Raw genomic sequence first — 26,160 nt, 5'->3', positions numbered from 1 at the left:
AATAGAGAACTCATATCTACTTGGAGAGCTGAAAGAAAAGTGAACATCTGAGTTTCCTAACACATCTCGACTTAGAAAGAAAACTTGTATACCTCTCAGTATATTTTGACTTAGTAGGAACAAATCCAACATATATTGCTACTAAGATCATAATTTATTGCGTGGTTTTATTATGTATTATCCTAGTTCTAAGGACACAACATTATAACATAAAAATAACATCAAATAATGAATCATAAAAGAAAAATCATGTAAAAAATTTATGTCATGTTGATCGGTACAAACAACATTGAACAAAACGATACAAAAAAGAAAAATTGAATGTCATTAATTAATTTATAATTTTATACAATTTTACAATACCAAATAACATAAAAAAAATTATACTCAATTAATTACAATCGCAAATAACCAAGAAAATGATCTCATCACCGATATAATTTATATAGTTAAAAATGATAAAAGAAATAGAAATAATATAAAGAATATCCTTAAATACTTATCATTATATATATATATATATATATATATATATTAATTGTGAGTATAACATTTTAAAATCAACTTCACACAAACTAACAAATATTTTAGTTCCAACCTATCATCACATTAAAAGAATTACTCATTTTTATCTTTCAAACTGTTAATATTTTGAAATCCTAATATTTTTCTACATTATTTCAAATAATGCTTTATTCACATTATTCTAAATCATACATTTTTGTGCGTATTTCATATTACAGCCTTTTACATCTTTATTGCACTATTGTATACTTGCAAAGAAAAATTCACCCAATGATTAACTTGGTGTAATATTTGAGTTATAATTTTTATTTAAGATTTTGGAACATTTGTTAGAAATTTTAATTAATATGAGGTGAAAATGAATACAAAATAAGCCAAAAAGATAAAATGATCTAAGAAAAATATAATTATAATTTATTACCTTTATAAGGATAATGTTATCTTAATTTAAATAAGATAAGATTTTGTTTTGTATGTCAATAGGAAATTTAGTACTATTTACTTTAGATTGTATTTTAAATTACTTACTTAATATAAATATCACTTTATATCGTATAAAGTGTACACTGAAATAAATTTTTGAAACTCGAAAATAAAGAATGCCTCCAATCAAGATATTACTATAAGATAAGGGTTGATTCAGCAGGATGAAGGGGGTGACCTGACAATTGGTTTATACGAAAAGGGACATTTGGTCTGTGTTTGGTACTTTGGTAGGCCCACACTGTCCCTCCAAATTCACACCACTATTCTTCCTTTCCCATTACTCCATTATTACTATTTTTTTTTTCTTTTAACAATTTATAATAATAATAATAATATTGAATTTAATGCAGATAGATACACATATCTTTTTCATTTTAATTTTCAGAAAGTATGTAAGCACACCCCTCTTTAATTCAAATGCTCTTTCTTAACTCGATTATTTATTAACTCGATTATTTATTATTATTTAATTTTAATTTTCCATTTCCCATTCTCTTCTCAAGTCCCAAGTGAAGTCCCATTATTTGTCTTTTCTCTACCCGTTTCCCACCCTCACTCACACTGCATTCTTCTGTCAAAACCCTAGATTTGAAAAATCTAGGGTTTTGTTTTCGTAGCCTGTTACGCACATGATTCCGGAGCACAACCCCCACCTTGCTAGTTTCACTTTTTTCTCTTTAATCTAGGCCTCTGCCTTTTTCTACATTTCTCCTCACTAACCTGTTCTGCATTTACTTTTCAAAATCTTTGAGCTTGAATCTTTGGTGCTTCTGGGCTTCAGATCCTCCTCTTGTATTCTTCGATTTAGGGTTAAAGATCCAATCTTTCCATCATTGTGTTAGCCATTTGCTTTTTAGCTTGTAGAAGGAACCTTTCTCAACCCCTGTTTTTGTGTCTTTATTGGTTTCTTAGTTGAAGAAGATAGCATCAGTGAGAGGATTTCGAAATATAGAGTATTATTTTTCACAATTGTCGGACCTGTTGGTAAATGCATGGATGGAAGAGAAGGTATGGGTTTTCCTGGCGGCTCTGCTCCATATTACATGCAGCATAGAGGAGGGGTTAGTGGGTCTGGTCCTGGAACCGGAACACCCTCTGGGTTCCAACCACCTTCTGGGTTCAGGGCTTTGTCAAATGTCTCATCAGGTTCTACATTCTCATTAGAAGCTAAGCCTCAGCCTCAGTCTCAACCCCAGCCTCAACCTCAGCTTGGTGGTTTCGGTCATGGCATTAATTTAGGTTCCTCACCTGGCATCAACTTGGGTTCCTCACCTAACGGTGGAGGTGGAAGTGCAATGTCTTCTTCCGGTGAGGCTGTGAAAAAGAAAAGAGGGAGGCCAAGAAAGTATGGTCCTGATAGTGGGACTGTTTCCCTGAGACTCTCTCCCTTGTCTGCCACTGCTAATTCCACCCCAGGATCAGGCAATCCCTCAGAGAAACGACCCAGAGGGCGCCCACCTGGAAGTGGAAGGAAACAACAACTTGCTAATTTAGGTACTTTTATAATTATGTTAGTTTGAAATTATAATTATAATTTCCTGTTGATTGCTTGATCTGTTGATATTGAGATTCAACTTCTCAAAAGTGAAACTATCATTTGAAAGAGAAAAGTGGGGTGTTAATAATTGATGATAAGGTCCCTAAAAGAAGTTACCCTTGTTTCTTTGGCCCTGAAGTTGACGGCTCGCTGACCAGTTCAATTTTTTCCTATTGAGGTTGTCAACTTGCTTTCAAGTTCATCCTTTTAGGGTATGCATGAAAAAATTGGGAACAAAAGCAGTGATATTAAATATTTTTAAGAGACTAAGTCATGTATTTTATCTGAGAAAATTAATGTAGGAGATTATGGTAAAATATGTGTACTTGTATATAGGTTGTTAAATCTGATTTTATTCTTATTTGGTGATTAGAAAAATTGACAACTGTTTACATTTATGATTAGCATCCCGACTTTGGGTTTTCATTTTGTTTTCTTTGGTATACTCTAAAGAAAGCCCTTTGGGTTTTCATTTTGTTTTCTTTGGTATACTCTAAAGAAAGCCCGTGAACGTGTACCCTTTCCATGCTGTTTTTTTTTTTTCCATTTCTTTCACGCTTTATTGTTTGAAGTGTTAATTTCTATTTTACTATTTTCTTTTTCTGTTTGGAATAATTTTCTATATTTTGTCATTGTTGTGCTTTGTGTCTGTGGTGGTTGTGGACTCCTGAGTTATGGATGTCTCATTACTTTTTAATAGTAAATCCTTCTTCGGAAATCCCTGAATTGATATTGATTGTAATATATGGATCTTCTGAATACTTTCAAGATAGGTTGAACTGAGGAAATTAGTGTGTTTGCTTCTGCTAGAGAAAAACAATTTTTTTATCTAGCTTTCTGATAGCTTTTGAAAATAAATTAAAAAAAAAAGTGTGTTTTCAAGCAGAAACAAGTGCCCATTGTTATAATTTCTGATGTTCAACTTATGTGCGGATTCTCAAGCACATGGTTTACAGAAGCAACATCATGATTCTAATTTTGTTCTTATGCTGATTGCAAGATTCAATTTTCTGGTTTAGTTTCGTTCTAAAGAATTCAGAAACCACAAAAATCTGAACATTTAGTATTTCACTACCCTTTCCTCTCTGATGAAATTGTTTATTTTATATTATTTTGATGGTTAGTAGTAATGGAAAATACCATGTTTATCTTTTTTTTCCATGAAATTTGTAAACTTTTTACGGTGATTTTGTTTCTGTCTTCCTAGGTGAATGGATGAACAGTTCTGCAGGACTTGCCTTTTCACCTCATGTTATCACTGTTGCAGTTGGGGAGGTATTTCAGAAGAGCTATAGTTTCCTATTGTTTGTTTAATTCTCTTACTGTCTTTTGAAATCATTTGTATATAAATGTTTAAGCTCACATTGGATATTTCAAATTTTAAAAACTCCTGAATAATTGTTTACATAAGAAATGATGAGAATATGATTTGCCCAACCAAAAAGTTGTCTTCCATGATTTGAGAGATGCTGTGGTTAGTTGTATTGTACTTCATGTACTCATTCAGAAATGATCCAAAGTAATTTAGAACTGGCATTTTTTTATTTTAATTTTAGGGTGCTTCTCGGTTATTGTTCACAATATTGATATACTGTTCATGGATGGTCAATTGCAATCACTAAGTGCACACAAGGATTTAATGGTTATGTAGTCTGGGATTGTCAATGGCATATAAACTGAAGATTACATCACACATCAATGTGGTTACTGATTGGATATAAAACCTATGATATTTAATGGATCCATCTAATTTTAATTTCAGCCTAAGTAATGGGTACATTTACTTTTTCATCGTGTAAACCTTCAAGATTGTTATTTATAACTGTACATTAATTTAAATGTTACTTGATTGTAGACTTTGTTTGTTTCAGGACATTGTAGCAAAGTTATTCGCATTTTCACAGCAGAGGCCAAGGGCTTTGTGCATCTTAAGTGGAACTGGAACTGTTTCTTCTGTCACTCTGCGCCAGCCAGCTTCTACTAGCATCAGTGTTTCTTATGAGGTTAAAGAACTGAACACTGCATACCTTGACTACTAGAAATATTTAATCACAAATATCCTCCATCTCTATCTCCTCTGCATGGTTCTAACGTAGTGACAAGTTATTATGTAGCAAGTTGATTGAGTTATAGTTCTATGCTGTTCAAGAAAAGGGGTAAATGGTAGCAATTATGGTATTGCAATTAAAATTCAGCTTTATGCAACGGCTAATGAGATTGAGTACTGTTAAAAGTGAATTAGGTTGCCTGCTCTTATCATGATGCAATAGTACACATTTTTCTTATCTTGTACGCTTTACAGGGCCGATTTCAAATATTATGCTTGTCTGGTTCTTACTTGGTTGCTGAAGAAGGTGGACCACGCAGTAGAACAGGTGGCATGAGTGTTTCCCTTTCTAGTCCTGATGGCCATATTGTTGGTGGTGGTGTTGCCAGCCTTATAGCTGCAAGCCCAGTCCAGGTATATTCTTAATCGCCCAAACTCTATTTCTTGTAGTTATGCATGCTATATACTCACTCATTCAAGATATGTTAAAACATTAAGTTCAGCATCTAGAAGGTATATTCTGAATGAGGGACCTAATAATTACGTTCTTGTACATCTTTACATGCTTTAGATTCAAACCTTTCCCTGAACATTAAGAATTTGAGACATGGCTTGGTGCAGGTGGTAGTGTGCAGTTTTGTATATTCAGGTTCTAAGCCAAAGACTAAACAAGTGACCACTGCTACAAAAGAAAACAGTTCTGAACCTCAGAGTAGTGAGAAGTTAGCTTCTCCAGCCAGTGCTCCTCCTAATCAAAACTACTCTTCTCCTGCCCCAGGCATGTGGCCTGCTCAATCAAGGCCATTAGAGGTGAAAAGTGCACATCCACACACTGGTATTGACTTGACGCGTGGGTGAACAACATTTATTACTTTACAAGACATTGCAGTTTTGTATAGAAATCTCTTGTTGTAAATGAACCGAATTTGTGAGCATTGTGACTCTTGCTATCCCCGTTTATGGGTGACAAGTTCTTGCTAACCCATCATGCTGTATAACCAATGGATTTCAGGGTCAAGTAACACTCTTGACTTACCAAAAAGTGTTTGGTGAATTGAAAAGCAAAAAGTGACTTTGATGTTCGCTATTATGACTTGTTATTAGCCTCGCTCCTTAATGCCATCTAAGCTTTCATTTTTCGTTCTTGTTCAGTTTCCAATGCATTAACTCCTTACTATTCTCTATTTAATTCGTCTCAACCACTTGGGGGTAATAATATATCAGACATTCTGTTAAGGTTAATCTTACTTTCGGCACATATTATTTATGAAGGGTTAAGCATGTGCTTTAAGGAATTTGTGAAACTGAGTTTACTGCAACTGAACCCGTCTTTAGGATAATGATTGGCTAGTCACTGCTTATAAAGGTTCGAGGGAGAGGTTAGGTCGAATGTGGCCTGCTTGTAATAGGATAACAGTTGTTTATGTTTTTTGACAATTTTTTAAATGGACTATCATTATTTTTCCGATGCAATAAAGAGAAGTTTATTAATTATTGGTGTTACAAGCTGCACACCAATCGATTAAGTGATAGACTAATCTTTTAATATCCTTGTAAACATCTAGTGCTTAGTCTATTTATGGAAAGATGTGATCGTTGCTTATTTAATTATGCAATTATAAACACATGTTAGTAAAAAATCTGAGTTGAAATTGTAGGCTACTTATTTTGGAGTTATGATAATGATAACTTTAATACAAACAACTAAAGGATAATACAGAAGTTGTTTGTTTAAATTTCTTTCGTTAAAACATACCCTTAAGGTTGTTTTTCTGTAAAGAAAAGTGATCATAACTTTGAACAGTAACATTCCTTTTAGTCATTTGTATTATTTTTATAATTCGTAAAGAACTGTTATGACGCATAATTTTGTAATAGTACGCTTCTATTAATTTTTGTGGGAGTTTTTAGAAAGTAACATTCAAAATGAAGCATTTATAAAAGATAAAATCAGTTAAAAAATCGTCAAAAATTGAAACTTGCACAGGTGAAAAATTTATAACTAAGGAAGACAGAGGGTTAAAAAAACTAAAGAGATGCATATTTAAAGCATAACACAAGTCCATGCATATTGCATAACATTGGAGAGAAGTTAAAGGAAACACGAAAGTAAAGAAGGAAGCCATTATTTGTGACAAGATTAAGCATAACATAAGTCTATGCATATTGCATAACATTGGCTCGAGACAAAGCTGTTAAGGAAGTAAAGAAGACAACACATTCGCCATATACTCGCTTCCCAGTACCTTCACGAAATACCCAGAAGTTGACGAATGTCTCTCTGCATTACAATTTAAAAGATGGCATGAGAATTACAATAGAAGCAACATAAAACATATGAAGTAATTTAAAGAATAATTTAGTCCTGACCTCAAGGCTGAGAGGAGAAGTCGTTGGATAATAACGATCCGCTACTTGTCCCTTCTTATCAACCACGAACTTGGAAAAGTTCCACTGAATATCATCAACAAAAATACCCCACTTGCCGGACTTCAAGAATTTATACAGAGGAGCTGAATTGTCTCCATTCACTTCAATCTAGCAATAAAACGAATGAGACATATATAATATCAGTGCATGCCACGGTTATTAGCAAAATTTAGAAGAATAGCAGTAATCACATACTTTGGTACAATTAACTAGTCAAGCATGCAGAATTTACGTTACTACAAAAATAGCCTGAAGCAGTTGAAGATAATTAAGAGAATCTTTTCTATAGAGAGCATAACGAGGGATTAGGATGGAAGCAGAAAATATAAAGCCAACGATGACACAGATCATAGATTTAAGAGTAGATCTTTAGCTACAAGTCTAAAAACACTAGACAAGAATAATAGTTTCTTTATTTGGCGAGTTGGGTGCTTAAGAATAATAGTTAATGCATGTGGACCAACCTTATCAAAGATGGGGAATTCAGATTTGAAACGAGTGCAGACAAAGTCCACAATTTTATCATTGCTTTCTGGTTCTTGCTCTGCAAATTGGTTACATGGAAATGCCAGAATCTCCAAGCCTGTGCAAGTTCAACAACCCAGTCATTTGTATTAATTAAACTTATTTACAAGACAAGAGAAACAAAGATAATCAGAGCAATGTATCACAGAAACATTGCCCAAAACAGGGTTCCCCCCTAACAACTGACAGCAACTACAATATGACAGGGTTTTTCCAAGCAGGAAAATTATCAGCACAAAGAGGTAATGAAGTATTTGATCAATTTACGCTATTTAAAAATACATCAATTACAACAACTGACAGCAACTACAATAATTTCTTTTTTGATACAATGGTGGATACAATGTGGTATGTAATGGCAACTAGCATAAAATTGTACCACTCTAGCAAGTTGGTGGACTGCACAATTTGCTTGTCTCCTAACAAAACTCATTTCAAAGTTCAGGAAATAACTATGCTTCTGTGTACATGTGTTTACCAACAGGCCTAATTAAAAAAAAATGTGAATCTACCTTGAATTCCGCCCACAAAAGCTCTACAATCAACTTCAATAACAACTGTTGTAGTTCATACCTACTAAAAGCTATGCTGCCCCAGCATGGCTAGATTAAAGTTGTGAATATGTCGCAAATCCATTCCTCTGAATTTTTCTCACAAAAAAGAGTTAATCGTCCAATGTATCTTTTGACTAAGGATGCAGGTAGCAAAAAAGTGCTGCTAAGATGCTTAGGCCCCAGACTTCACTCTTTCTGTGTTGGATAAATGCTTTCCTGCCCAACAATTAACCTTCTTCCACACCCTATCTCTAAGGAAGTTGAACACAACCTTCATCCTCCCAATCATAGATGAAAAAGCCCAAGTACTTTCTCGTGCCCAAACAGAGACTCCAAGGATAGTGTTAATGGCCTGTATAATTTTCATGCTTGTATTATCACTATAGAAAATCTCCTATTTTGCCATGTTAATGACCTATCCTAAACAACAAATTTCTAATACTTGAAATCTTCGTTAGAAAAAATTTCTAATACAAGGAATTTACAAACCTAGGATTTTTCACTCGCTACATATCGTACTTGTATAAGCCAATAGCCAAGACAAACTAACAGTTCTAATACCACTTGTGAGTTAGTTCAAGTAGACATCAAGGAAATTTGGTACTGATGCATTATGGAGAAACCCATACAAGAGAACAAGACACTACCCTCAATGTAAAACCTCAAGACAATGAGTTTGTCACTCCTTCTTTTATAATGCCTATCTTGCTCATTTCTATCCAATTGAATTCCTAACAAACTTGCTATGCTAAGGTCCTTTTGCATACTTTTACACCATGCAGATCTCTACAAGCTTTAGGTCTCTTGATGAGAGGCCAGAGGGTCCCTTGTTTCTTGTAACAATCTCTTCCTTAACAATTGTCATACTAGGAATCAAACTCTTTAGTTGTAACTTGACCCACTTGCTCTAGGTTAGAAGATAATTGATGCAACCTGCAACAATCTTCTAATAACAATTGCCCTATTGGAAATCAAACTCTTAACTTTGACTTTGATATCAATTGTAGAATTAAATGCCTAATTATTTCAAAAATTATAGGTAATAATTAGAGCACAACGCTTTCTATTAAGAGCATAGTAGCCCACACGTCATGATTGGAATTGTGACTTGCTCCATGTGACTTTCCCTACTTGAGAGTCTATTAGGATCCATTATCATCCCCGAACTTGGACAACTTTTTTTTCTACCTAGTTCTTTGCCCTCTACCTCCAGAAAGCATTTACTTCGGTAAGGAGATCTCTTCTTTCCTTGTACTGTTTACATCCATACTCATCTCTTGTCGTGCTGTAAATCTCCATTTGTGTTCTACTTTTGTCAATGCCAGCCAAACATTTGAGTCTTAGCCACTTCCAGAAATTTAGAGGTCATCAGAATAATGTCGAGAAGCTCCTTTTCTTCTAAGCAAGCGTTTGAAAATTTGAAGAATTTGCAGACAAATCTATTATTGAGATCTTTATTTGTGCTCATATGGGTTTATATATTAGGAACCCCCAACCAGACACAAGGACCATTCCACACCAGTCCCCTCCTGTTGCTCAATATGGATCTCCATCTCAGCATCGTTTTGATTCATTCCTAAAGCCTGTAAATGAGTTGTCGCACCCTCAATATCCTTGTTAGCCATGAACTGATGTCGGAAGGATATGAAAAACGTGACGGCTGCATAAGGCTGACTACGCAAGAACATCAAGAAAAAACCTAAAACATCTCACGTTAAGAGAGGCATCCCAATACAAGAGAAAACACATTTTCCATTCACCATTATTCAAATAATATGTATTCATAGATTGCTTATGCTTAGCTATTTTATGATAGTTAAAGATGAAAATGACAATCAAGAAAAGGAACAGTAATACAAACCTTCGTCTTTATACTTTGCATATAATTCATTCAGCTCCGTATAGTTGGAGTCGGTCAAGCCGCTGTCTCAATCAGAAAAACAAACTAGAATTGTAAATATACTCGACATTTATATGATTATCAGTGAGAATAGTTATTGACAAGTAGAAAACAAAATCTGCTGAAATTTCAAGGCTCTAAATTAATAGAACCAAAATTGACGAAAAACTGAGTATACCATTTGGAAGCAACATTGACAATCAGCAGGACTTTTCCCTCGTAAGCGGAGAGATCTACCACATCTCCCTTCGCATCCTGCAAATGAATGGAAGGATTGTAACAGGAATTTTAGTTATCACATGCAGATGATATTTGTGTCTTACGGCATACATGCAAATGCAAATGATATCTGTGTTCTTACGGCATGCATAAACACCTCAGCTTAAGAGATTTCAGATAAAATACTCTTCAAGGAATTATATCTAGGTCTAAAATTAATAGAGTAGAAGAAACTATAAACCGTTTTTGTGTAAAAAAAAAAAATACACAGTTCTGCCAGTAACTTTTTCTCTAAAATAGAGAAGTGTCTAATCATGAATCACTCGCTTCAAAAATAATTTTACATCTGAACACTCTTGATCTTCAAGCGCATGGACTACTAACTCATTTTGTAGAGAAGCCTTCTTATGAATTTCTCAAAGCACTTAAATTTATTCGAGAGACCATCTTAAAAAACTTCCTTTTTAAGATATTGTTATACTACTAATGATCGTTTGGTTAATGCATGTTTTGGAAAAAAAAAATGATTTAATGTTTCTTTCGTTTTGCATTTGAGAAAGATTTACTTGTTGCATGTTCTGTCTGCAATGTTGATAAAGAAAGACAAGAAAATGTATCCCATTTTCAAAATAGTAGGTAACAGTGCTAGTTTATCCAAAGAAGCTTAGTGCAGAGACGGAGATGAAGTAAGAAGACGAACCTTAACAGAGAAATCGTACACGGATTTTGGATCCTTGGAGGAATCGGTGGTCATGGTGTATGTATGCACGGTAAGGAGAGGAACTGAAGAGACACGTTAGAATGAAGAGCAACCACCAACTCTTCGATTTTGATAGTCGAGAGTTGAGAGTTGAGATGTGTGCCCATTAATGTTTGCACACGTTGCGGTGTTCTTGTCGTGTTTGCAAAACTTTTCTTTATTCCGAATCTCGAGTATCCTGCAAAGTGATATTACTTTTGAGATTTTTTTATTTTATTTTTTGAGATATGAGTTGTTAATGAGAGAGATATGAAATTAATTCAAACATAAAATTTAAGGTTTAATATTTTTGAATCTTATATTTGTTATATATTATTTAATATTTTATTTTTATTCTTAACACTTACAAACATTATGTTAATCTTTTTTTATACGAAAATTTAATTTAATTTTGGGACAAAGTATTTATTTCTGTCTTCCGTTTAAGATAATAAACATGATTTAAACATTATTAGCTAATCAAAGAGTTTTGTTGGCTAATGTTCTTATAATATTGATTTAAAAATTAAACTCTCTTATTAAAAATATATATAACTAAAAAAAAAAAGAAACCGTTGCACATGCTAATAAAAAGAATTTCTCTTTTCAAATCCTTAAAATTGATTAGCATCTATTTTATTTAAACTTGAGATAAACTCCTCAATTGAAATTTCGATTTTGACCTTATTGATTAATTTACTCCACACTTTCAGTGTAAAAGGATAGTTTTCATATTTAAAGACTAGATTGAGTGATATGTGGTGCTGAAAGTTAAACTCGTGAAATTAAAGCAATCAAATTATTTGATGGTTGGTAGTCACAATTTTACGAAGATGAACAACAATTCAGAGGTACATATGGAAGTAGAAATAGTGTGGAAATTCCATTTATATCTGCAATACATTTTTTTTTATTTATGATGATATTCATTCATTTGTTTATTTAGTGACCACTCCACATCATGCATTCAGCGACTTTTGTTGTGCGTGATATTAATTGTTCTCTGATAGATGTTAAATGAACTGGATTACAATTAAACTGTAGTGTTTGGACGGTTACACTTTTAAGTAAAAAGAATTACGTCCTAATTAATGATTATATCTTTTGGCGGCCTAATGATAAATGCTTAATCCTAACAATTGATATCAAAACTAATGTCATGAGTTCAATTTTTAGTGGAAAAAGAGTTAGATTTAGTAAGACAATTGTTAAATGAGATATCTTTTATCTTCTTGTCTGCAAAAGTAAAAGTGAAAGGTAAAAAAAAGTGCATTAAGGTTTTTTTGTAAGCGTAAGATGTGCCATATAATGAAGGAGATTGATTGTCGTTTGCTAAAGTAGCAATTGATATGTTATAATGAATGAATGAGCTGCATAACCATTTGAATTGGTTGGTAGTTTTCAGTTAGAGATAGTACCATTGTGAGGCAACATTGACAATGAGAATAACTTTTCCTTTGTAATCCCCCAGATTAAAATCATTTACCATTGCATAATGCGAACAAACTTAATGATTAAATGAGTCTATCACTTGCAAGGGATTTATACATTGAAGAAAAGAAAAAGAGATAAATAACCCAACAAGAAGAGGTAATAATTCATTAATGGAGGCAACAAACAACCATACAGACCCACTTCTGTATTGAGAAATTAAATATACAGTATTATAGTTTATAGTTATTTATTTATAATACAATTCAAACCATCACAAAAAGTAACTCATTTCTAAAAAAAATTAAAAGTAACAAAATTAATTAAAATACTTAAAATGTTGACAAATGGTAGCATTTTATGGTAACATTTAATGAAGTCTAAAGCTTACACTTGACACAATAAAAACAAATATAAAATAAATTATTAATCTACCCTCATTAAATTGGCTGATTTTTATGAGAGACTAAATTTAGTAAAAATTTTAAAGAGATATTCTAATTTTTATTACAAGAAACAAAAAATATATTTAATCTTAATAATAATTAGAGATCTCAAAATAGGTTTAAATTTGTGAGGTAACTTGATTCATTATAAGTTTAAACCGGATTGGGTTGAGAAAAAAATTAGTTTTTTAAAAGTGGATTAAAGTTAACCCAACTTACTTAAGCACCAACATTTTTTACAATTTAAAAAAATTGATATAATTATTTATTATGACTAGTTATAAAAAACTTTGATTCTACTAATATAAAAAATATAATATTTTGAGAATTAGGTAAACACTTTGATTCTACTAATATAAAAAATAAATTAAGTCAATTAACTCTCACTATAAAATAACAAAATAATATAATAAATTGTTTAAAAAAAGCATAAGTGAGTCAACCCACCAACCGATGGTGGCTTAGACTGGATTGCAAAATTTCTGACTCACAAAAAGGTGAACCTCATTGAACTCACTCATATTTAGCTCAACACGTGATGAGTTAACTCGTGTGAAAAAGATTAACTCACTTTAACAACCCTTAATAATAAAAATAATAATAATAACAAAATTTGGTTAAAATTAAAGAATTAAATTAGGGAATTAAATCATGATAAAAAAAATTGTTTGATTTAAATTTAAGTTTTGTTATTCATGTAATTAATATTATATTTTTTTTGTTAAAATGAAATATTTCAGTAAAATTATAATTATATTTTTATAAATTTCTATTAATGTATTAAATATGTCAAAACTTCAAAAAATCTTATTCATTCCATAGCTTTGACATTATTGCATTGAATTATAAAAACAAGTTAATTTTTTTAATTATATTTATTATCATTATTTAAAATTTAATGTTTATTTCTATATTTTCAATTTATTTTTAATTATTTATCACAAACACAACAAAATAGATATAATTACTCGTATAATACTTAGTTTGGGGCTAGTGTGTCAAATAGGTACTCGGTTTAAGAAAGATGTCAATTACATCCCAACTTTTAAAAAAATGCTTCAATTAGGTCCCTTTTAGACATAGTTGACTAACGCCGTTAGTCAACGTGCCACATGTCAGTCTATGGTTTTTTTGATTTTTTTTGATTTTTTTTTAAATTTTTTAATAATTAAAATCTATTTTTTTATAAAATTAAAAGTAATTAAGTATAAAAGTTTCACAAAAATTAAGTATTTGATATTTATATTAAAATTTAGTGGTAAAAGTCATTTTATTAAGTCATTTTTAATAAAAAAATTAGTATAACATTCATACCAATAGAAATTTTGGTTTAAAATTAGTAAGAGACAATATTGTTCTATTTTGGAAAAAAAAATAAAATTAACAAAATATGAGTACTTAATAAAAAAGTAATTAATAAAGTAATATGTTAAAAAATCGTTTTTAATAAAAAGTATTAGTATAACATTTATACAAATAATAAATTTGGTATGAAATTGAGAGAAAAAAATATAAATATTAGTACTTAATTTTGTAAAAATATTTATACTTAATTATTTTTAATTTTATAAAAATGGATTACAAAAGTATTTTAATTATTAAAAAAAATTGGGACCAAATTGAATCAAATACACATACTTAGGTATTAAATTGAAAAAAAAAAAGATATATATGATGACTAAATCAAAATCAACATAATTACAATGCAATGTTACACTGACAATACCAAGTGTCACACACAAGACTTGACACGTAACATTTTTTTTTTCAAATTTTTTTTTAGAAAAATAAAAAACTTAAAAGATTTTTAAAAAATTTAATAAAATTAAAAAAATTAAAAAAAAAGATACCATTAACACTTTTTTTTAAACTGGTACCTATTTGATTGTATCACACATTAGCACCTGTGCTTTACCAGTAATTATACCCAACAAAATACTAGTTTAAGTTAAACTTTAACGTTTTCAATAAGTTATTTTCCTTCAAACAGATCTCAATCCCATGGCCAATAAAGAGTTCAAAGTCCCGCCGGTGGCTTTCCCCTCCGCCGGAAATCCCGGCGGCGCGGCACCACACCTCCAGCAGCGGCGCATGCCCGCACCGCCATTCCAACCGAACTCCGGCATTCCATTCATGTCCTTCGACATAGGATCCGCCACGGCGTCCACCTCCTCGGGACCAATTTACACCGGCCCCTCCGTCGGCGGCGGTGGCTCCGCCAACTTTGACGACGAGGAGCCCCTTCTCGACGAGCTCGGGATCCACCCGGACCAAATCTGGAGCAAAATCAGATCTGTTCTGAACCCGTTTCGCGTCAACGACACGGTACACAAAGACTCGGATCTATCAGGTCCAATCCTCCTCTACATGTCATTTTGCCTCTTCCAATTGCTCGCGGGAAAGATCCAGTTTGGCGTGATCCTGGGCTGGATCGTGGTCTCTTCCATTTTCCTTTACTTCGTTTTCAATATGCTAGCCGGTCGAACAGGAAATCTCGACCTGCACACCTGCACCAGTGTCGTCGGTTACTGTATGTTGCCGGTGGTTATTTTCTCCGCGCTCTCGCTCTTCTTACCGGTCGAAGGGTTCATTCGCCTTTCGGTCGCTGCGATTTTCGTGCTGTGGGCCACGAGAGCTTCCACGGGTCTCGTCGTTTCGCTCGCTCATGGCGGTGATGAACATCGAGGACTGATTGCGTACGCCTCTTTCTTGATTTACACTCTGTTTTCGTTACTTGTCATATTCTAGGGATGTCTATGACACTGAGATTTTTGGATCCCTGTTCCCATGGTTTTAGTTCTTCCTGCATTATGAACCTTGTAGTTTTTTGGTGCAGTCGTATTATGGTATAGAAAATGGAGTTATTAGTTTGATTGAATGTCTGTGATCAAAGGCATATATATAAATATATATTTAATTTACATATTTGTTCTGATTTTGCAAAACTATTGGTAAATCTTCTTGCAATAACGGTGTTTTTATGTGACTGATGGTGCTAGAACGAAGGTCACAAGTTATTAAGAAAGCAAATTGTGTGCTTATCTAAATTTAAGGTGGTTGTGTTTTGGTAAATGGTAAACTTAGATACAATATTACTAGGATTATTCTTCAATTAGAATTAGATTTGGAGTTTCGCTTAAGTAATCCACGTAATAAAGGATTCTGTATTGAGGTGACACTCCAAATTTAACTAGAGAAAGACACTAGTTGAATACAATTGATGCTAAAAGAGTACTGTAAGTCATTGTAATATCCTTATATTGTAACTTTTATTTAATGATTAAAGTTAAGAAAATCAGCAAAAAAAATGCTTGCACATACAAAAATAGTACAACCAGATAGATTTTTTCACGGATTTTATTTATTTATTTCATTATTACTCATTAAAACCAAATAAAGGAAAATGAAAATCCTTGTATTAAAGTGTGTACATGGTTAATGAATTACATTGGCATCCAAATTGGTCTAGGGAAGCGGCGAACCAAAACATGCGGTCTGCAATCCTTAGTTGCGGTAGCTTCTAGATTATATATTGGATCAAAAGAATGCAATGGCATATTCTCAATGTTCACATTATAATCCAAGCCAAACATACCCAATAGGGATAAAGATGCGATGAAATATGAGAATCTATTCCACATGATAAAATCAAGAAGTCCATATGTACATACAAACCACGAAGCTAGAAACAACAATTTCGTTTTCATTTTCTTTCCAGTATTTTTTTGGACTTTGTACTCCTCATGTTACTCTTGAGGATAAATCCCAATTCCTAAGAGTAATTCCATAGGCTACCTTACTGTTAAAGAAAATTCATTTGGTAGATTTGTGCAGAAAAATATGATGAACTCATTGGATGGAAGTGTTGTAACGCTAGCTCCATAATCAGCCAATCACTGTTGTCTTCTTGTGATTACATTTATAACTAGAAAAAGCCTTTCTAATCGCAGTGCTTATATTTATAAGCTAAAAGGGAGAAAACATATATCCAAAATTGAGAGAGAGATAAACTAATAATGTTATGGTGCTTTATTATTGATGAAAGATTGTTACAAGTATTGTTAGTGAGTGTGAACAGGGCATCAAGTGCAAAAGTAAAAAGAAAAATCAAAACCACTGCATAGCGTATTGAGAGTGTGAAACAAATGAAGAGTAAAGAGTCAATTCTTCTGTGGTTGCTCCAACATGCTAACCCTATCAAGCAGATTATTCATTGTAATGGCAAACGCATCCTGAAACTTGTCAGGCTCGGCAATGTAATCCCCATATACCAATCCAGGCAACAGTTCATATACAATATATCTCCTCATGTTTTCTCTCTCTCTTGACGAAATGTTGGCCAGTCTCTCCACCACATTTATTTCTGTCACCTCTTTTTTGTCCATAAACACAGAGTACTTATCATGGTCATGGGGCAAGTGCCAGGGATATTGATAATAAGCCGTGAAAGGATCAAAGAGAACAGGGATGCAACCTGATATGAGCGAATCAAAAACAGATTTTCTTGTTGGACTATCTCCTGGGGGCTGAAGGCAAAACTCAGACTCCACAAAGAGTTCTATTACTGACTCAGCCTCATCACACTTCACAGAACTGCAATTCATAAAATGACATTTCCCATCACCTAATGAAGTGCATTGGTTGATTAATGTTGCCCTAGTGTTGTCCTCTGCATTAGCCCGTGCTGCTCCAGCAAAACTCACAAGGTTTTTGCGGTTTGATCTAATGATTTTCAGTTGCCAAGAGATTATATCATTGTCTGAATGTGGGTGGAAATTAGTTGGGTGAGGAATTCCAATGTCATTGACATGCCAAGGTTGTCTTTCAATCAAGAGCTTGATGGGGTTTTGCATTTTGTCAAGCTCTAACAATCTAGTCCCCCAAGGAGACTCACTGCTTCTCCTAAAATCCCACGAAATCTTACCCAACACAAGCACATGATCCTTACCTGAATTCCTTTTCCACGGTCCTTGTCTCTCAAGCCACTTCACCAATTCCAGACTCAAACTGTCCTTCACATCATTTGATACGTTCTTGAAATGCCATCGCAAGATATCCAAACCACCATAGAATGGAACATAGAATAGCTTTGCAACCTTTTCATCAGAAACCCTGCATGGATGCCTCAAGACTCTGGAATGAAATATGAGTTCAAGCGAGTACTGATGAGTCTTGTACCATCCTTTGCCAAGCTTGGCTATTGGCTCACCCAACCCCTCGTTACTTAAATAGCTGCAGAAGTCCTGCCATGGAACCATGTCACGGCATTGACCCACCAAGTCCTTGTTAAACTTGGATGGCAAGTCATAAACGTATATTCCTCTACCATCACAACTTGCATAGTTTTTGTTTGACTTTGACCTCCAGGATCTATGAACTTGCAATTGTTCCTCAACGACCTTAACAGCATTTGCAACCCTCTCATCTGTACCATTGATAACTACTCTACTAGCAGCAGTAACCAGATGTGTGGTATATGGAAACTTGACAGGTTCAGCAGTTGCATTACCCTGATCAATTCCAGGGGTAATAATGGAGCTATTATTGTTTGTGGAGGTTGGTATTTCAAAGGAGGGGTGAGTACCTGCAGACAGACAATAGAGGTTATCGAGTTTCCTTGTGGAAAAGCAAACATGAATGATGTTTCCTGTTATTAAGGTGGAGAAGGAAGACCACATGTAGATAAGGATTATGAGGAAAACTAAAGCAGAAATTCTACTAAGAAAGTTGTAGAGGATTGTAAGGCCAAAGTAAGATTGTTTAGCTTCTAGATTTCTTGATGATGATTTTGGTCTTTTTCTGGATATAGACACTGCCATTTTCTGGGGGAGAACAATGATAGTATGCCTTACTTCTGGTTTTTTATAAAGTAGAGGGAAAATTAATCATAGTTTCCTCACCTAACATTTTATCATGCAAGCACAAGTTATTTTTCTTTGATTAAATAACACTATGCACGTCGAGATGTGCATTGCGTTAAATTATATGTTCTTTGCGGTTGTGCTCCTCCAAACATTTACAGATGGCATATTTTAGTGGTTCACATTCATAATGCAATTAGCATTCATCCTCTCAGCAGAATGGAGTCAACATTTAATAATAAAATTATGTTAAAAATATATACATACATATCATTAGCTAAAACAAGAAGATGAATGTGTATATTCACTTTGTATATTGTGTTGATTTCATCTGCATTTTATAATTGTGGTCTATCCAAAACTTAAAAAAAGAGAAAAGAATAGGTTATTTATTTCGCCCAACACCTTATAATAATCCCCTCTTTAATTACTTCTCACATCTAAAAGTCATGGTGTTCTTTTGTATTGGATCATTCGGAATATGTAGTTGAATCAAATCCATTTAACTCTCTGCAATTGCCACGTTCATATTTTTCAGTCGCTATACCATTTATCATGCAAGCACGTAGTGCTTTTTTCTCTTGTGTTGACTTAATTGCGCACGTCGAGTTGCGCTTTAATTATGTGTAGTGCTTTCGTTGTGCAGTCGTGCTCCCAATATAATAATACGTCTGAAGAATGGCATCATAGTGGTTGAAATTCATAAATGCAATAAACGTTCATCCATGTATTCAAATGTTTGATTTTATGCAAAGTCAGACATTGTTGTTCTCTATACCTACCACTCTTACCCGTTTTTTCCTTCGTAAAAAACGAAATTGGATAAAATGAAACAGGTTTTCACAAAACCTTTACCGGTTAAGATCTTGATTCATGTTTACATGTACAAGAGCGAGTCAAAGACCAAACATCAGAAGAAAGATAATTCTATTAAAGTCTTACTATTTTGCATGCATCTAAGCAATCCACATCCAAATCAGAAGTCCTTTCCAGCTTCAGTTTGCAAGGAAATATCAGAAAGTATAGCGTTACATTACATGATAAAAACACATTCAATAATAGCAGATAAAACATATTTGAAGCATCACTTACACTAGCCCTACAGTATACAGCAACTCTACAACATGCTGTCTGTTCTTGCAGGGAGGCGTCGGAAAAAGTTGATTGGGACACATGGCAGCCTGTGGCGAAACCTTGGATGCCTCATGATGTAGAAACCTGCCAAACCAGCCACAGCTTGAAAAGGGGTAACATAGAGCACCAACGCAGATAGAAGACACAGTGTAATAAATAAGGATGTAGCACGTGGGTCTCTCCAGCTTAACAGAGCCTGAATCCTTTCTCCCTGGCTGGCCAAATCCCCAATCACTGTTTGAATCCTTCCAGCCACACTCCTCAAGCGATCATACCTCATTCTCACAAGGTCTGGGCTTCTGCTTGTTGGGAAAGTGTCAAACTCTTCATCCAATTCATCAGGGTGCACTGCCTCAGCTTGTGAGATTCTTGTGTTCATGTGAGGAGGGTACCTTGGTCTGTATCTGAAGTTCCACACCCCTATCAAAAACATGTAGAGAAAAACAGTGGGCAAGATCAATTCTGGGAAGCACACAAGCATGAGAAATAGCACATGAACCAGCACTGTTGTGATAGGATTTCTCCACATGCAGATATCACCGAACCACTTCCCAACCGCAAACACACCAGAGAAGACAGTCATCAGTCTGAAGAAATTCGCCTTGCTTCGCCGCATGCTCCAAAGGTGAGAGTCCACATCTGACATGTATTCCACCACTTCCTTGCGAAGTGGTGGCTCTGCTCGGCCGAGTCGTGCTGCCACTATGTTCATTGCTTGGTGGCGTAGCATGTCTAGCTGTGTCACAGAGAAAGGCCTAACGTAGTGCATTTTAGGCAGCAGTGGACATGAGTACAGGTAAAGCATGTTTGCCAAAGAAGTGCATGAAAACCGTATTGCCAAGTGAAGTTCACCCATCTTCTTAACCCCAGTTGGGTGAAGAACCAACAATGGATATGAGTGAGTGTAGATCCTGCCTGTTTCTAAAGTAGAGATGCGAATTCTGACCTTCCCAACTTTCAAGTCCTTCGAAGTACCGTTACCCTTTTCCCCGATCTGGCTGTTGTCGAAGACACCAACTGTAAGAACTGTGGCATGATCAAAAACCTCCCAAGTGTATTGCTCGTTGTATTTTGGAGACATATTGTCAACAATGGTCCTTGTTCTGACCCATTTGTGACCATATTTTGCTACACAGTATGTGTCAGATGTGCCTCTACCATCCCTTGTTTTCATTGGGTGGAGTCCTACAGCATTCAGTACTCCAAGTTCTAAAACCCCAATTGGTGGCTTCCACAATTGCTTTGCTGTGGGACGGAGATCACTGCTATAATGAGTAGACTCGTCAAGAACATGATATCCTCCATCTAGACATAACCGGAGCTGAATTCTGCTTGAGAACTTTTCCTTCTTCAACTGATCAACATCTATAGCAATTGGTTTTTCCAAGTTGAACCATCGAGAATGGATGATTCTATCATCCGCACGCCTCTCCACAGAGTTCAGTGGTATGATGACCCTCCCAATGATCTCATCTTTTCCAGGACTAACCCGATCTTCAACTGAAATGATTAAATGATCTTCAAAAGGTTCAGCAGCAACAAATAAAAGATCCTCATTCCAGAGTGCGCTAAGCGTTCGTGCCGGAACTGTCTTTGTTTTCAGCACTTGGTTTCCTATCTGCACCTTGGCATACACATCTGGGAAACGGTTTTTCTCCGTAGGAACCAAGTCTTGTGCCTCCACAATATTGACACGCACGTACCATAACCTTGGTGCATGATACACCTTTGAACGCATCACTGCAGAGATAGCATGTGTGCTGTCAACAGGTGTGGCTGCATCTGAATGCCATGCATCTGAAAAAGCCTCATCTGCTTGAGTACCAATCCAGACAGCAAGCATCAACTCACCTTTAATCTTGTCCCCTTTCTTGTCCTCAAGACGGTACCACTCCGGCGCCAAAGGGCTATCTGGTGGGACTCTCAAAGGAACCTCATTGATGTCAAACCTCACAATGCCAACAAAATCATCTTTGATGAGATCCCTGTCCTTTATCACAACATCTAGTATGGATGCTTGCATCCGGTCCTTTGAAAAGGCAAACACCTGATTCCATTCTGGACTCTGATTCTTATCAAAGTGTCTGGTAATACCCTTGTAATTGCCAATTCTCACCTCAACAAATGGATCAAGACTCCCAGTAATATCCATAGCAGGAAGCTCACGAGCCTTCACAACCCTGACATACAGAAAATACATCCTTTCTACAAGATCGTACGTGCTAGCTGTTTTGTCTTTATGAATAACACGACCACCAACAACTCTTCCCCCGCCAAGATATGGACTTGTTTCTTTAAGTGCAAAATCAACTGGTTGTACTGATGTACCAGTACGTACTAGCTTCATGGGTCGTGGTTCAGATTTCATTTCATCAGCTTCATATTTTGTTACATAATGAGTATCAGCAAAGCCAGTTGAATGCTGCTGGTGATGGTGCTGGTTCTGGTGGTGGTTTGTGTTTGGAAGATGATGGAATGTGTGCCTTGACTCGACCTTTTCATTTGGCAAACTGTTTGCCATGGCGCTTGCAGGTGCTCGAACTTCTGCATGTGTTGAGCTAGGATTATTAGTTGGCACGGAATCAACAACAGGAGTTGGAATAGATGATTTTATGGTTGGGTCATCAGTGATGTAAACTTTAAGACCAATCTCTCCTCTTACACGAGAGAAAATGCCACGCTTTTCCAATGGATAATGCAAGACAACTGCATCAGAGTATGGGACAAAAGAAGTCCCAGTAAGGCTAACCTTGCCAAGAAATGAAGTGGAGTTAGTAGCCCTTGAATGGCTGTGGACATACACCTCAAGTGAGAGATAGTGAAGATTAGAAGGGTCAGATATATTAAAGTAGAAGCTCTCATTCCAAACAGGGTTAAGATCCTTTTCTTTGATGGTCGAACGGTACTTCTGGCCATCAAAATAAAGTTCCACAAAGGCATTGGATGAACCTAGTCCATCTTTAGGTAATAGATTGTGAGCACTAACCACATCTACGCCCAACTTGAAGTGGTTCATAATTAAACCTGGTGGTCTAGTTTCTATTTCCAAATGAGATTTTAGTAAGAACTACACGGTCACTGTAGATACCTACAAACAGAAGAGGAATAAATAACTCATGCCAAAACAACTGAAATTTCAAAGATGAGAGACACAGCTGCTTAACTATACGAGTAAAAATCTCACATGATTCTCTAGATGCTTGTTTATGCTTATATTCTGCATTTAAATACATAAAAGAAACTTCTAAACATGTTATATTTAGATTTAACCTCGTGTCAGACTTTATTTGCCGTGGCAAAGTAAAAAAATCTGTTAGTTCCACAGAAAACACAGTCCAGCTAAAAGAAGTAGGAACATTTCAATAAGGTAAAGAGCTTGAATCAAGAGATGTGTGCACTGAATGTTATGATGCATGATAGTGGAATAGTTTGGGCGGAGGGGCCATGCAACAGCCACTGTTTCTTTCATAAAAGGAATAAAAAAAAAATACTGAATAAGGGGAAAATTTTCTGAGCGGCAAGAAAACTTTCTAATGGAAGCAAACGAGGAAGTTATAACTGATACATCACCTTGGAGAGCTAGAGAGCAACAAGTTCAGGAAGATCTTTGCTTGTTCTGTTCAGTGAGCAATGAATGAAAGCCAAGCCACTGGAAATAAAAAGCAGAGTTCGTGACTACCAAAATATAATCAAATACAACGGGTTGGCAGAAGAAAAAGCAAAATGGGGTCAACACTTACCTCTTCCTATAGATCGAGCTCGATCATGTGCAAAACCCCTCGTGGAACTATTTATGTACACGCATCTAAAGAAACCAGCATGTGGCACTGTATGTTTTTGCAGCTCCAAGTTAGTGATCCATTAAACACGGAGCATACACATGAGCTTTGCGTAGTGAATGGATTCAACTCACAAATTTAAAACTTCATAAAAAAAATGACTTAACAACAACATCATGCACGATGCAGATAAAAAATGAAGGGTGGTCTCTGATAACAGTGAATGATAAAAAAAACAAAAAAGATAATGAGAAAAAGCAGTGTGCTTTAGCTATGGAGAGCTTAAAACGATAGCTCAGTTATACTGAAGAATACACCTCGTTCATTGGAGAGTATGTGGAAGAGACAAGGAGGAAGCAACAAAAAAAAAGTGAAATGAAATGGGTGACCACAATGGCAGTGGCAATGGCAATGGCGTTGTATTTTACGGTTCACTACGGTTGTGAGTTCAGAGAGGTGAATGGCAACAACACAGAGAGACAAGCACTGTCTCCAATGGTAGATGCAAAAGGACAAAGACTTCCCCGTGGTTCAGTTTCTGACTCGTCCTTTTTGTTTTATTTTTCTAGTTTCGTAACTTTCGCTTCTCTGCTACTGCTAATGTAAAATGTGATGCTATTGTTATGGTGATGCTACCATGCACCCAACTTCATCTTATGTATGACTCCTGTATCACATCATCACATCATCGCATCGCATCGCATCTCTCATTCATGTCCAACTAGGTAATGTAAAAAATATTCGTATTCGCGGCTACATGCGGATAAAACCGCTATAACCGCTATGAAAACGAATATTAAAAAAATATACCCGCTATTTGCGGTACAAATATTTTTAATATTCGCATGTTAATGAGGTGGATATAGATGTCATAGTATCTGTATTTGTGAATATTTGTACTCGTTAAACTTTAATTCACAAAAATATCCTTTTATTTATATATATGAGTAAAAAATGTTTTGACCTAATTTTTTTTCAAGAATCAATAAGAAAACGTAAATTTATTGATCAAAGCATTAATTACATTATGTTGAATGTCATTTTATATTTATTTTTATGATTATTTAGATTTGAGTTTGTTTGAATTTTATTTAAAATTTATGACAGTAATTTATTTTATTTTATTTGAATTTATGATTAAATATTTATTTTTTAAATAATTTTATAAATAGATGTGGATACCCATAAATACCTATATATATATATATATATATATATAAAAAAGAAGAAATTAATACTTATATAACAAATATCCGCTATAAATACAAATTCGAGACCAAATCGTGCCGCAGGTATGCTTCCAGCTAGGTTCGCAGTACTGTAACATTTCCTTTCTATGAATTTATATTAGCTTACCCACTTCCCAAAAAACTTTGAAAACTGTGTTAAAATGTTAAAACTCATAAAGGGAGTGATGACAATAATTTGATTTTGCTAATAATAACTGTCAGGTAAATTTAAAAAGTAAAAATCATATCATTTTTTTTTCATAAGTGTTGTTCCTTTTATAAAATAATCCAACATACAATTAAATACTAATTGCTTACACATATCTAGGACTCAAACCTTTATTAACGGGTAACATACGGAAAATGTCATTCATTAGATTAATAATCATAATCGGTTAATGATGATATTTAATACATCAAGTGTAATGTAACCATTAACCAAAGTTTCTTTTTACTTGTTAATTAGTTAACCAAAAGCCGTGGTTTATTAGTAGTGCTTAATAATACTTAATGATATATTTTTTAATACAGTAAAGGTTTTTGCTTGTGAAGTCATTAACAAAAAGAAAATACAATTTTATTATTTTACCGCCTTAATTCAAGAAAAATGTGTTGAAAATATTATATAAACCGTCAACTAAAGGTAAGATGTATTTGAATTATTGGGAGATATTAAAATTGGACCTTTATTTGCAGCATGGGCCGACCCTTTCGATCTGGGCTAAAGGTCACGGGCTTCATGTGGTGCCATTAATGCCACACCCTTTATTTTAGTTTATATCTTCTTCTACAAACTTTTAGAGTATGGGCTTTTCATTGAAGAAGCATGGCATAAGATTGTTCACCCAACTACTAGATTAATTATGAAACTATGGTAGCCCCTATCCAATTGATGTGCAAAGTTTCTTTAAATATAGTCTTAGTTTTTCTCTCCTATTTATTATCGTGCTCTACCCTACAAAACTTGCCCATAGTTTGTCAGAGTAAAGAATTCCCCATATACAGATTCACGTTTTAATAGGTAGAAACCCTACATTCACATTTAATGAGAGAATACATGAATTCAAACAAGCTCAGTCATGAAAATCAATGTAAGCAAAAATAAAAGATGGGCTACATCCTAATCACAAATAAGGAGAAAAAAATAATCCATTATTTTCTACTGAACTATTCATTATCAATAACAAGTTGTTAATAACTAGACTTTAAGTTTAACTAAGTCCCACAAAATTATATTTAAAGTTTGTATTCACTTATATATTCCAAATTAACTTTATCTTTAGTCGATATGATATTTTTAACAAAATTTATAAAGCTG

The 26,160-nt window shown here is 34.5% G+C and overlaps 5 protein-coding genes across 5 annotated transcripts; 2 read left to right on the top strand and 3 right to left on the bottom strand.

Moving 5' to 3' along the window:
- Window positions 1-1,498: 1,498 nt before the first annotated feature.
- Window positions 1,499-5,688, top strand: LOC114173777 (AT-hook motif nuclear-localized protein 5-like). Its single transcript, XM_028058369.1, has 5 exons — window positions 1,499-2,505; window positions 3,756-3,823; window positions 4,420-4,551; window positions 4,851-5,009; window positions 5,217-5,688. The coding sequence occupies exons 1-5, from the start codon at window positions 2,004-2,006 to the stop codon at window positions 5,451-5,453; spliced, it is 1,098 nt and encodes a 365-aa protein (XP_027914170.1). The 5' UTR covers window positions 1,499-2,003; the 3' UTR covers window positions 5,454-5,688.
- A 926-nt stretch (window positions 5,689-6,614) lies between these two features.
- Window positions 6,615-11,096, bottom strand: LOC114172250 (probable glutathione peroxidase 8). Its single transcript, XM_028056842.1, has 6 exons — window positions 10,924-11,096; window positions 10,183-10,259; window positions 9,966-10,027; window positions 7,490-7,608; window positions 6,966-7,133; window positions 6,615-6,876 (listed from the first exon to the last, which is right to left on the bottom strand). Exons 1-6 carry the CDS (start codon window positions 10,975-10,977, stop codon window positions 6,844-6,846), a joined length of 513 nt encoding a protein of 170 aa, XP_027912643.1. The 5' UTR covers window positions 10,978-11,096; the 3' UTR covers window positions 6,615-6,843.
- A 3,668-nt stretch (window positions 11,097-14,764) lies between these two features.
- LOC114172405 (protein YIPF5 homolog) lies at window positions 14,765-15,764 on the top strand. The gene has a single exon (XM_028056897.1). It carries the CDS (start codon window positions 14,841-14,843, stop codon window positions 15,585-15,587), a length of 747 nt encoding a protein of 248 aa, XP_027912698.1. The 5' UTR covers window positions 14,765-14,840; the 3' UTR covers window positions 15,588-15,764.
- Window positions 15,765-16,845: 1,081 nt separating this feature from the next.
- LOC114174230 (probable xyloglucan galactosyltransferase GT20) lies at window positions 16,846-18,753 on the bottom strand. The gene has a single exon (XM_028059025.1). It carries the CDS (start codon window positions 18,656-18,658, stop codon window positions 17,000-17,002), a length of 1,659 nt encoding a protein of 552 aa, XP_027914826.1. The 5' UTR covers window positions 18,659-18,753; the 3' UTR covers window positions 16,846-16,999.
- Window positions 18,754-19,610: 857 nt separating this feature from the next.
- Window positions 19,611-24,207, bottom strand: LOC114174682 (FT-interacting protein 3-like). The gene is made up of 3 exons (XM_028059510.1): window positions 23,575-24,207; window positions 23,405-23,483; window positions 19,611-22,922 (listed from the first exon to the last, which is right to left on the bottom strand). The coding sequence occupies exon 3, from the start codon at window positions 22,848-22,850 to the stop codon at window positions 19,818-19,820; it is 3,033 nt and encodes a 1,010-aa protein (XP_027915311.1). The 5' UTR covers window positions 22,851-22,922; window positions 23,405-23,483; window positions 23,575-24,207; the 3' UTR covers window positions 19,611-19,817.
- Between the last annotated feature and the right edge of the window lie 1,953 nt (window positions 24,208-26,160).

The sequence above is a fragment of the Vigna unguiculata genome, chromosome 2, assembly GCF_004118075.2.
Source record: "Vigna unguiculata cultivar IT97K-499-35 chromosome 2, ASM411807v1, whole genome shotgun sequence".
Taxonomy (NCBI): domain Eukaryota; kingdom Viridiplantae; phylum Streptophyta; class Magnoliopsida; order Fabales; family Fabaceae; genus Vigna; species Vigna unguiculata.
The sequence above is the reverse complement of the archived record's forward strand: the minus strand, read 5'-3'. Positions and strand labels throughout refer to the sequence as shown.

Coding starts and splice junctions, on each gene's coding strand:
- LOC114172405 (XM_028056897.1), top strand. CDS start 14,841: ATGGCCAATAAAGAGTTCAAAGTCCCGCCGGTGGCTTTCCCCTCCGCC.
- LOC114173777 (XM_028058369.1), top strand. CDS start 2,004: ATGGATGGAAGAGAAGGTATGGGTTTTCCTGGCGGCTCTGCTCCATAT. Junction 3,824..4,419: donor TCACTGTTGCAGTTGGGGAG/GTATTTCAGAAG, acceptor TGTTTGTTTCAG/GACATTGTAGCAAAGTTATT. Junction 5,010..5,216: donor TAGCTGCAAGCCCAGTCCAG/GTATATTCTTAA, acceptor GGCTTGGTGCAG/GTGGTAGTGTGCAGTTTTGT.
- LOC114174230 (XM_028059025.1), bottom strand. CDS start 18,658: ATGGCAGTGTCTATATCCAGAAAAAGACCAAAATCATCATCAAGAAAT.
- LOC114174682 (XM_028059510.1), bottom strand. CDS start 22,850: ATGAACCACTTCAAGTTGGGCGTAGATGTGGTTAGTGCTCACAATCTA.
- LOC114172250 (XM_028056842.1), bottom strand. CDS start 10,977: ATGACCACCGATTCCTCCAAGGATCCAAAATCCGTGTACGATTTCTCT. Junction 10,028..10,182: donor GTCAATGTTGCTTCCAAATG/GTATACTCAGTT, acceptor TGATTGAGACAG/CGGCTTGACCGACTCCAACT. Junction 6,877..6,965: donor CTTCTCCTCTCAGCCTTGAG/GTCAGGACTAAA, acceptor ATTGTAATGCAG/AGAGACATTCGTCAACTTCT.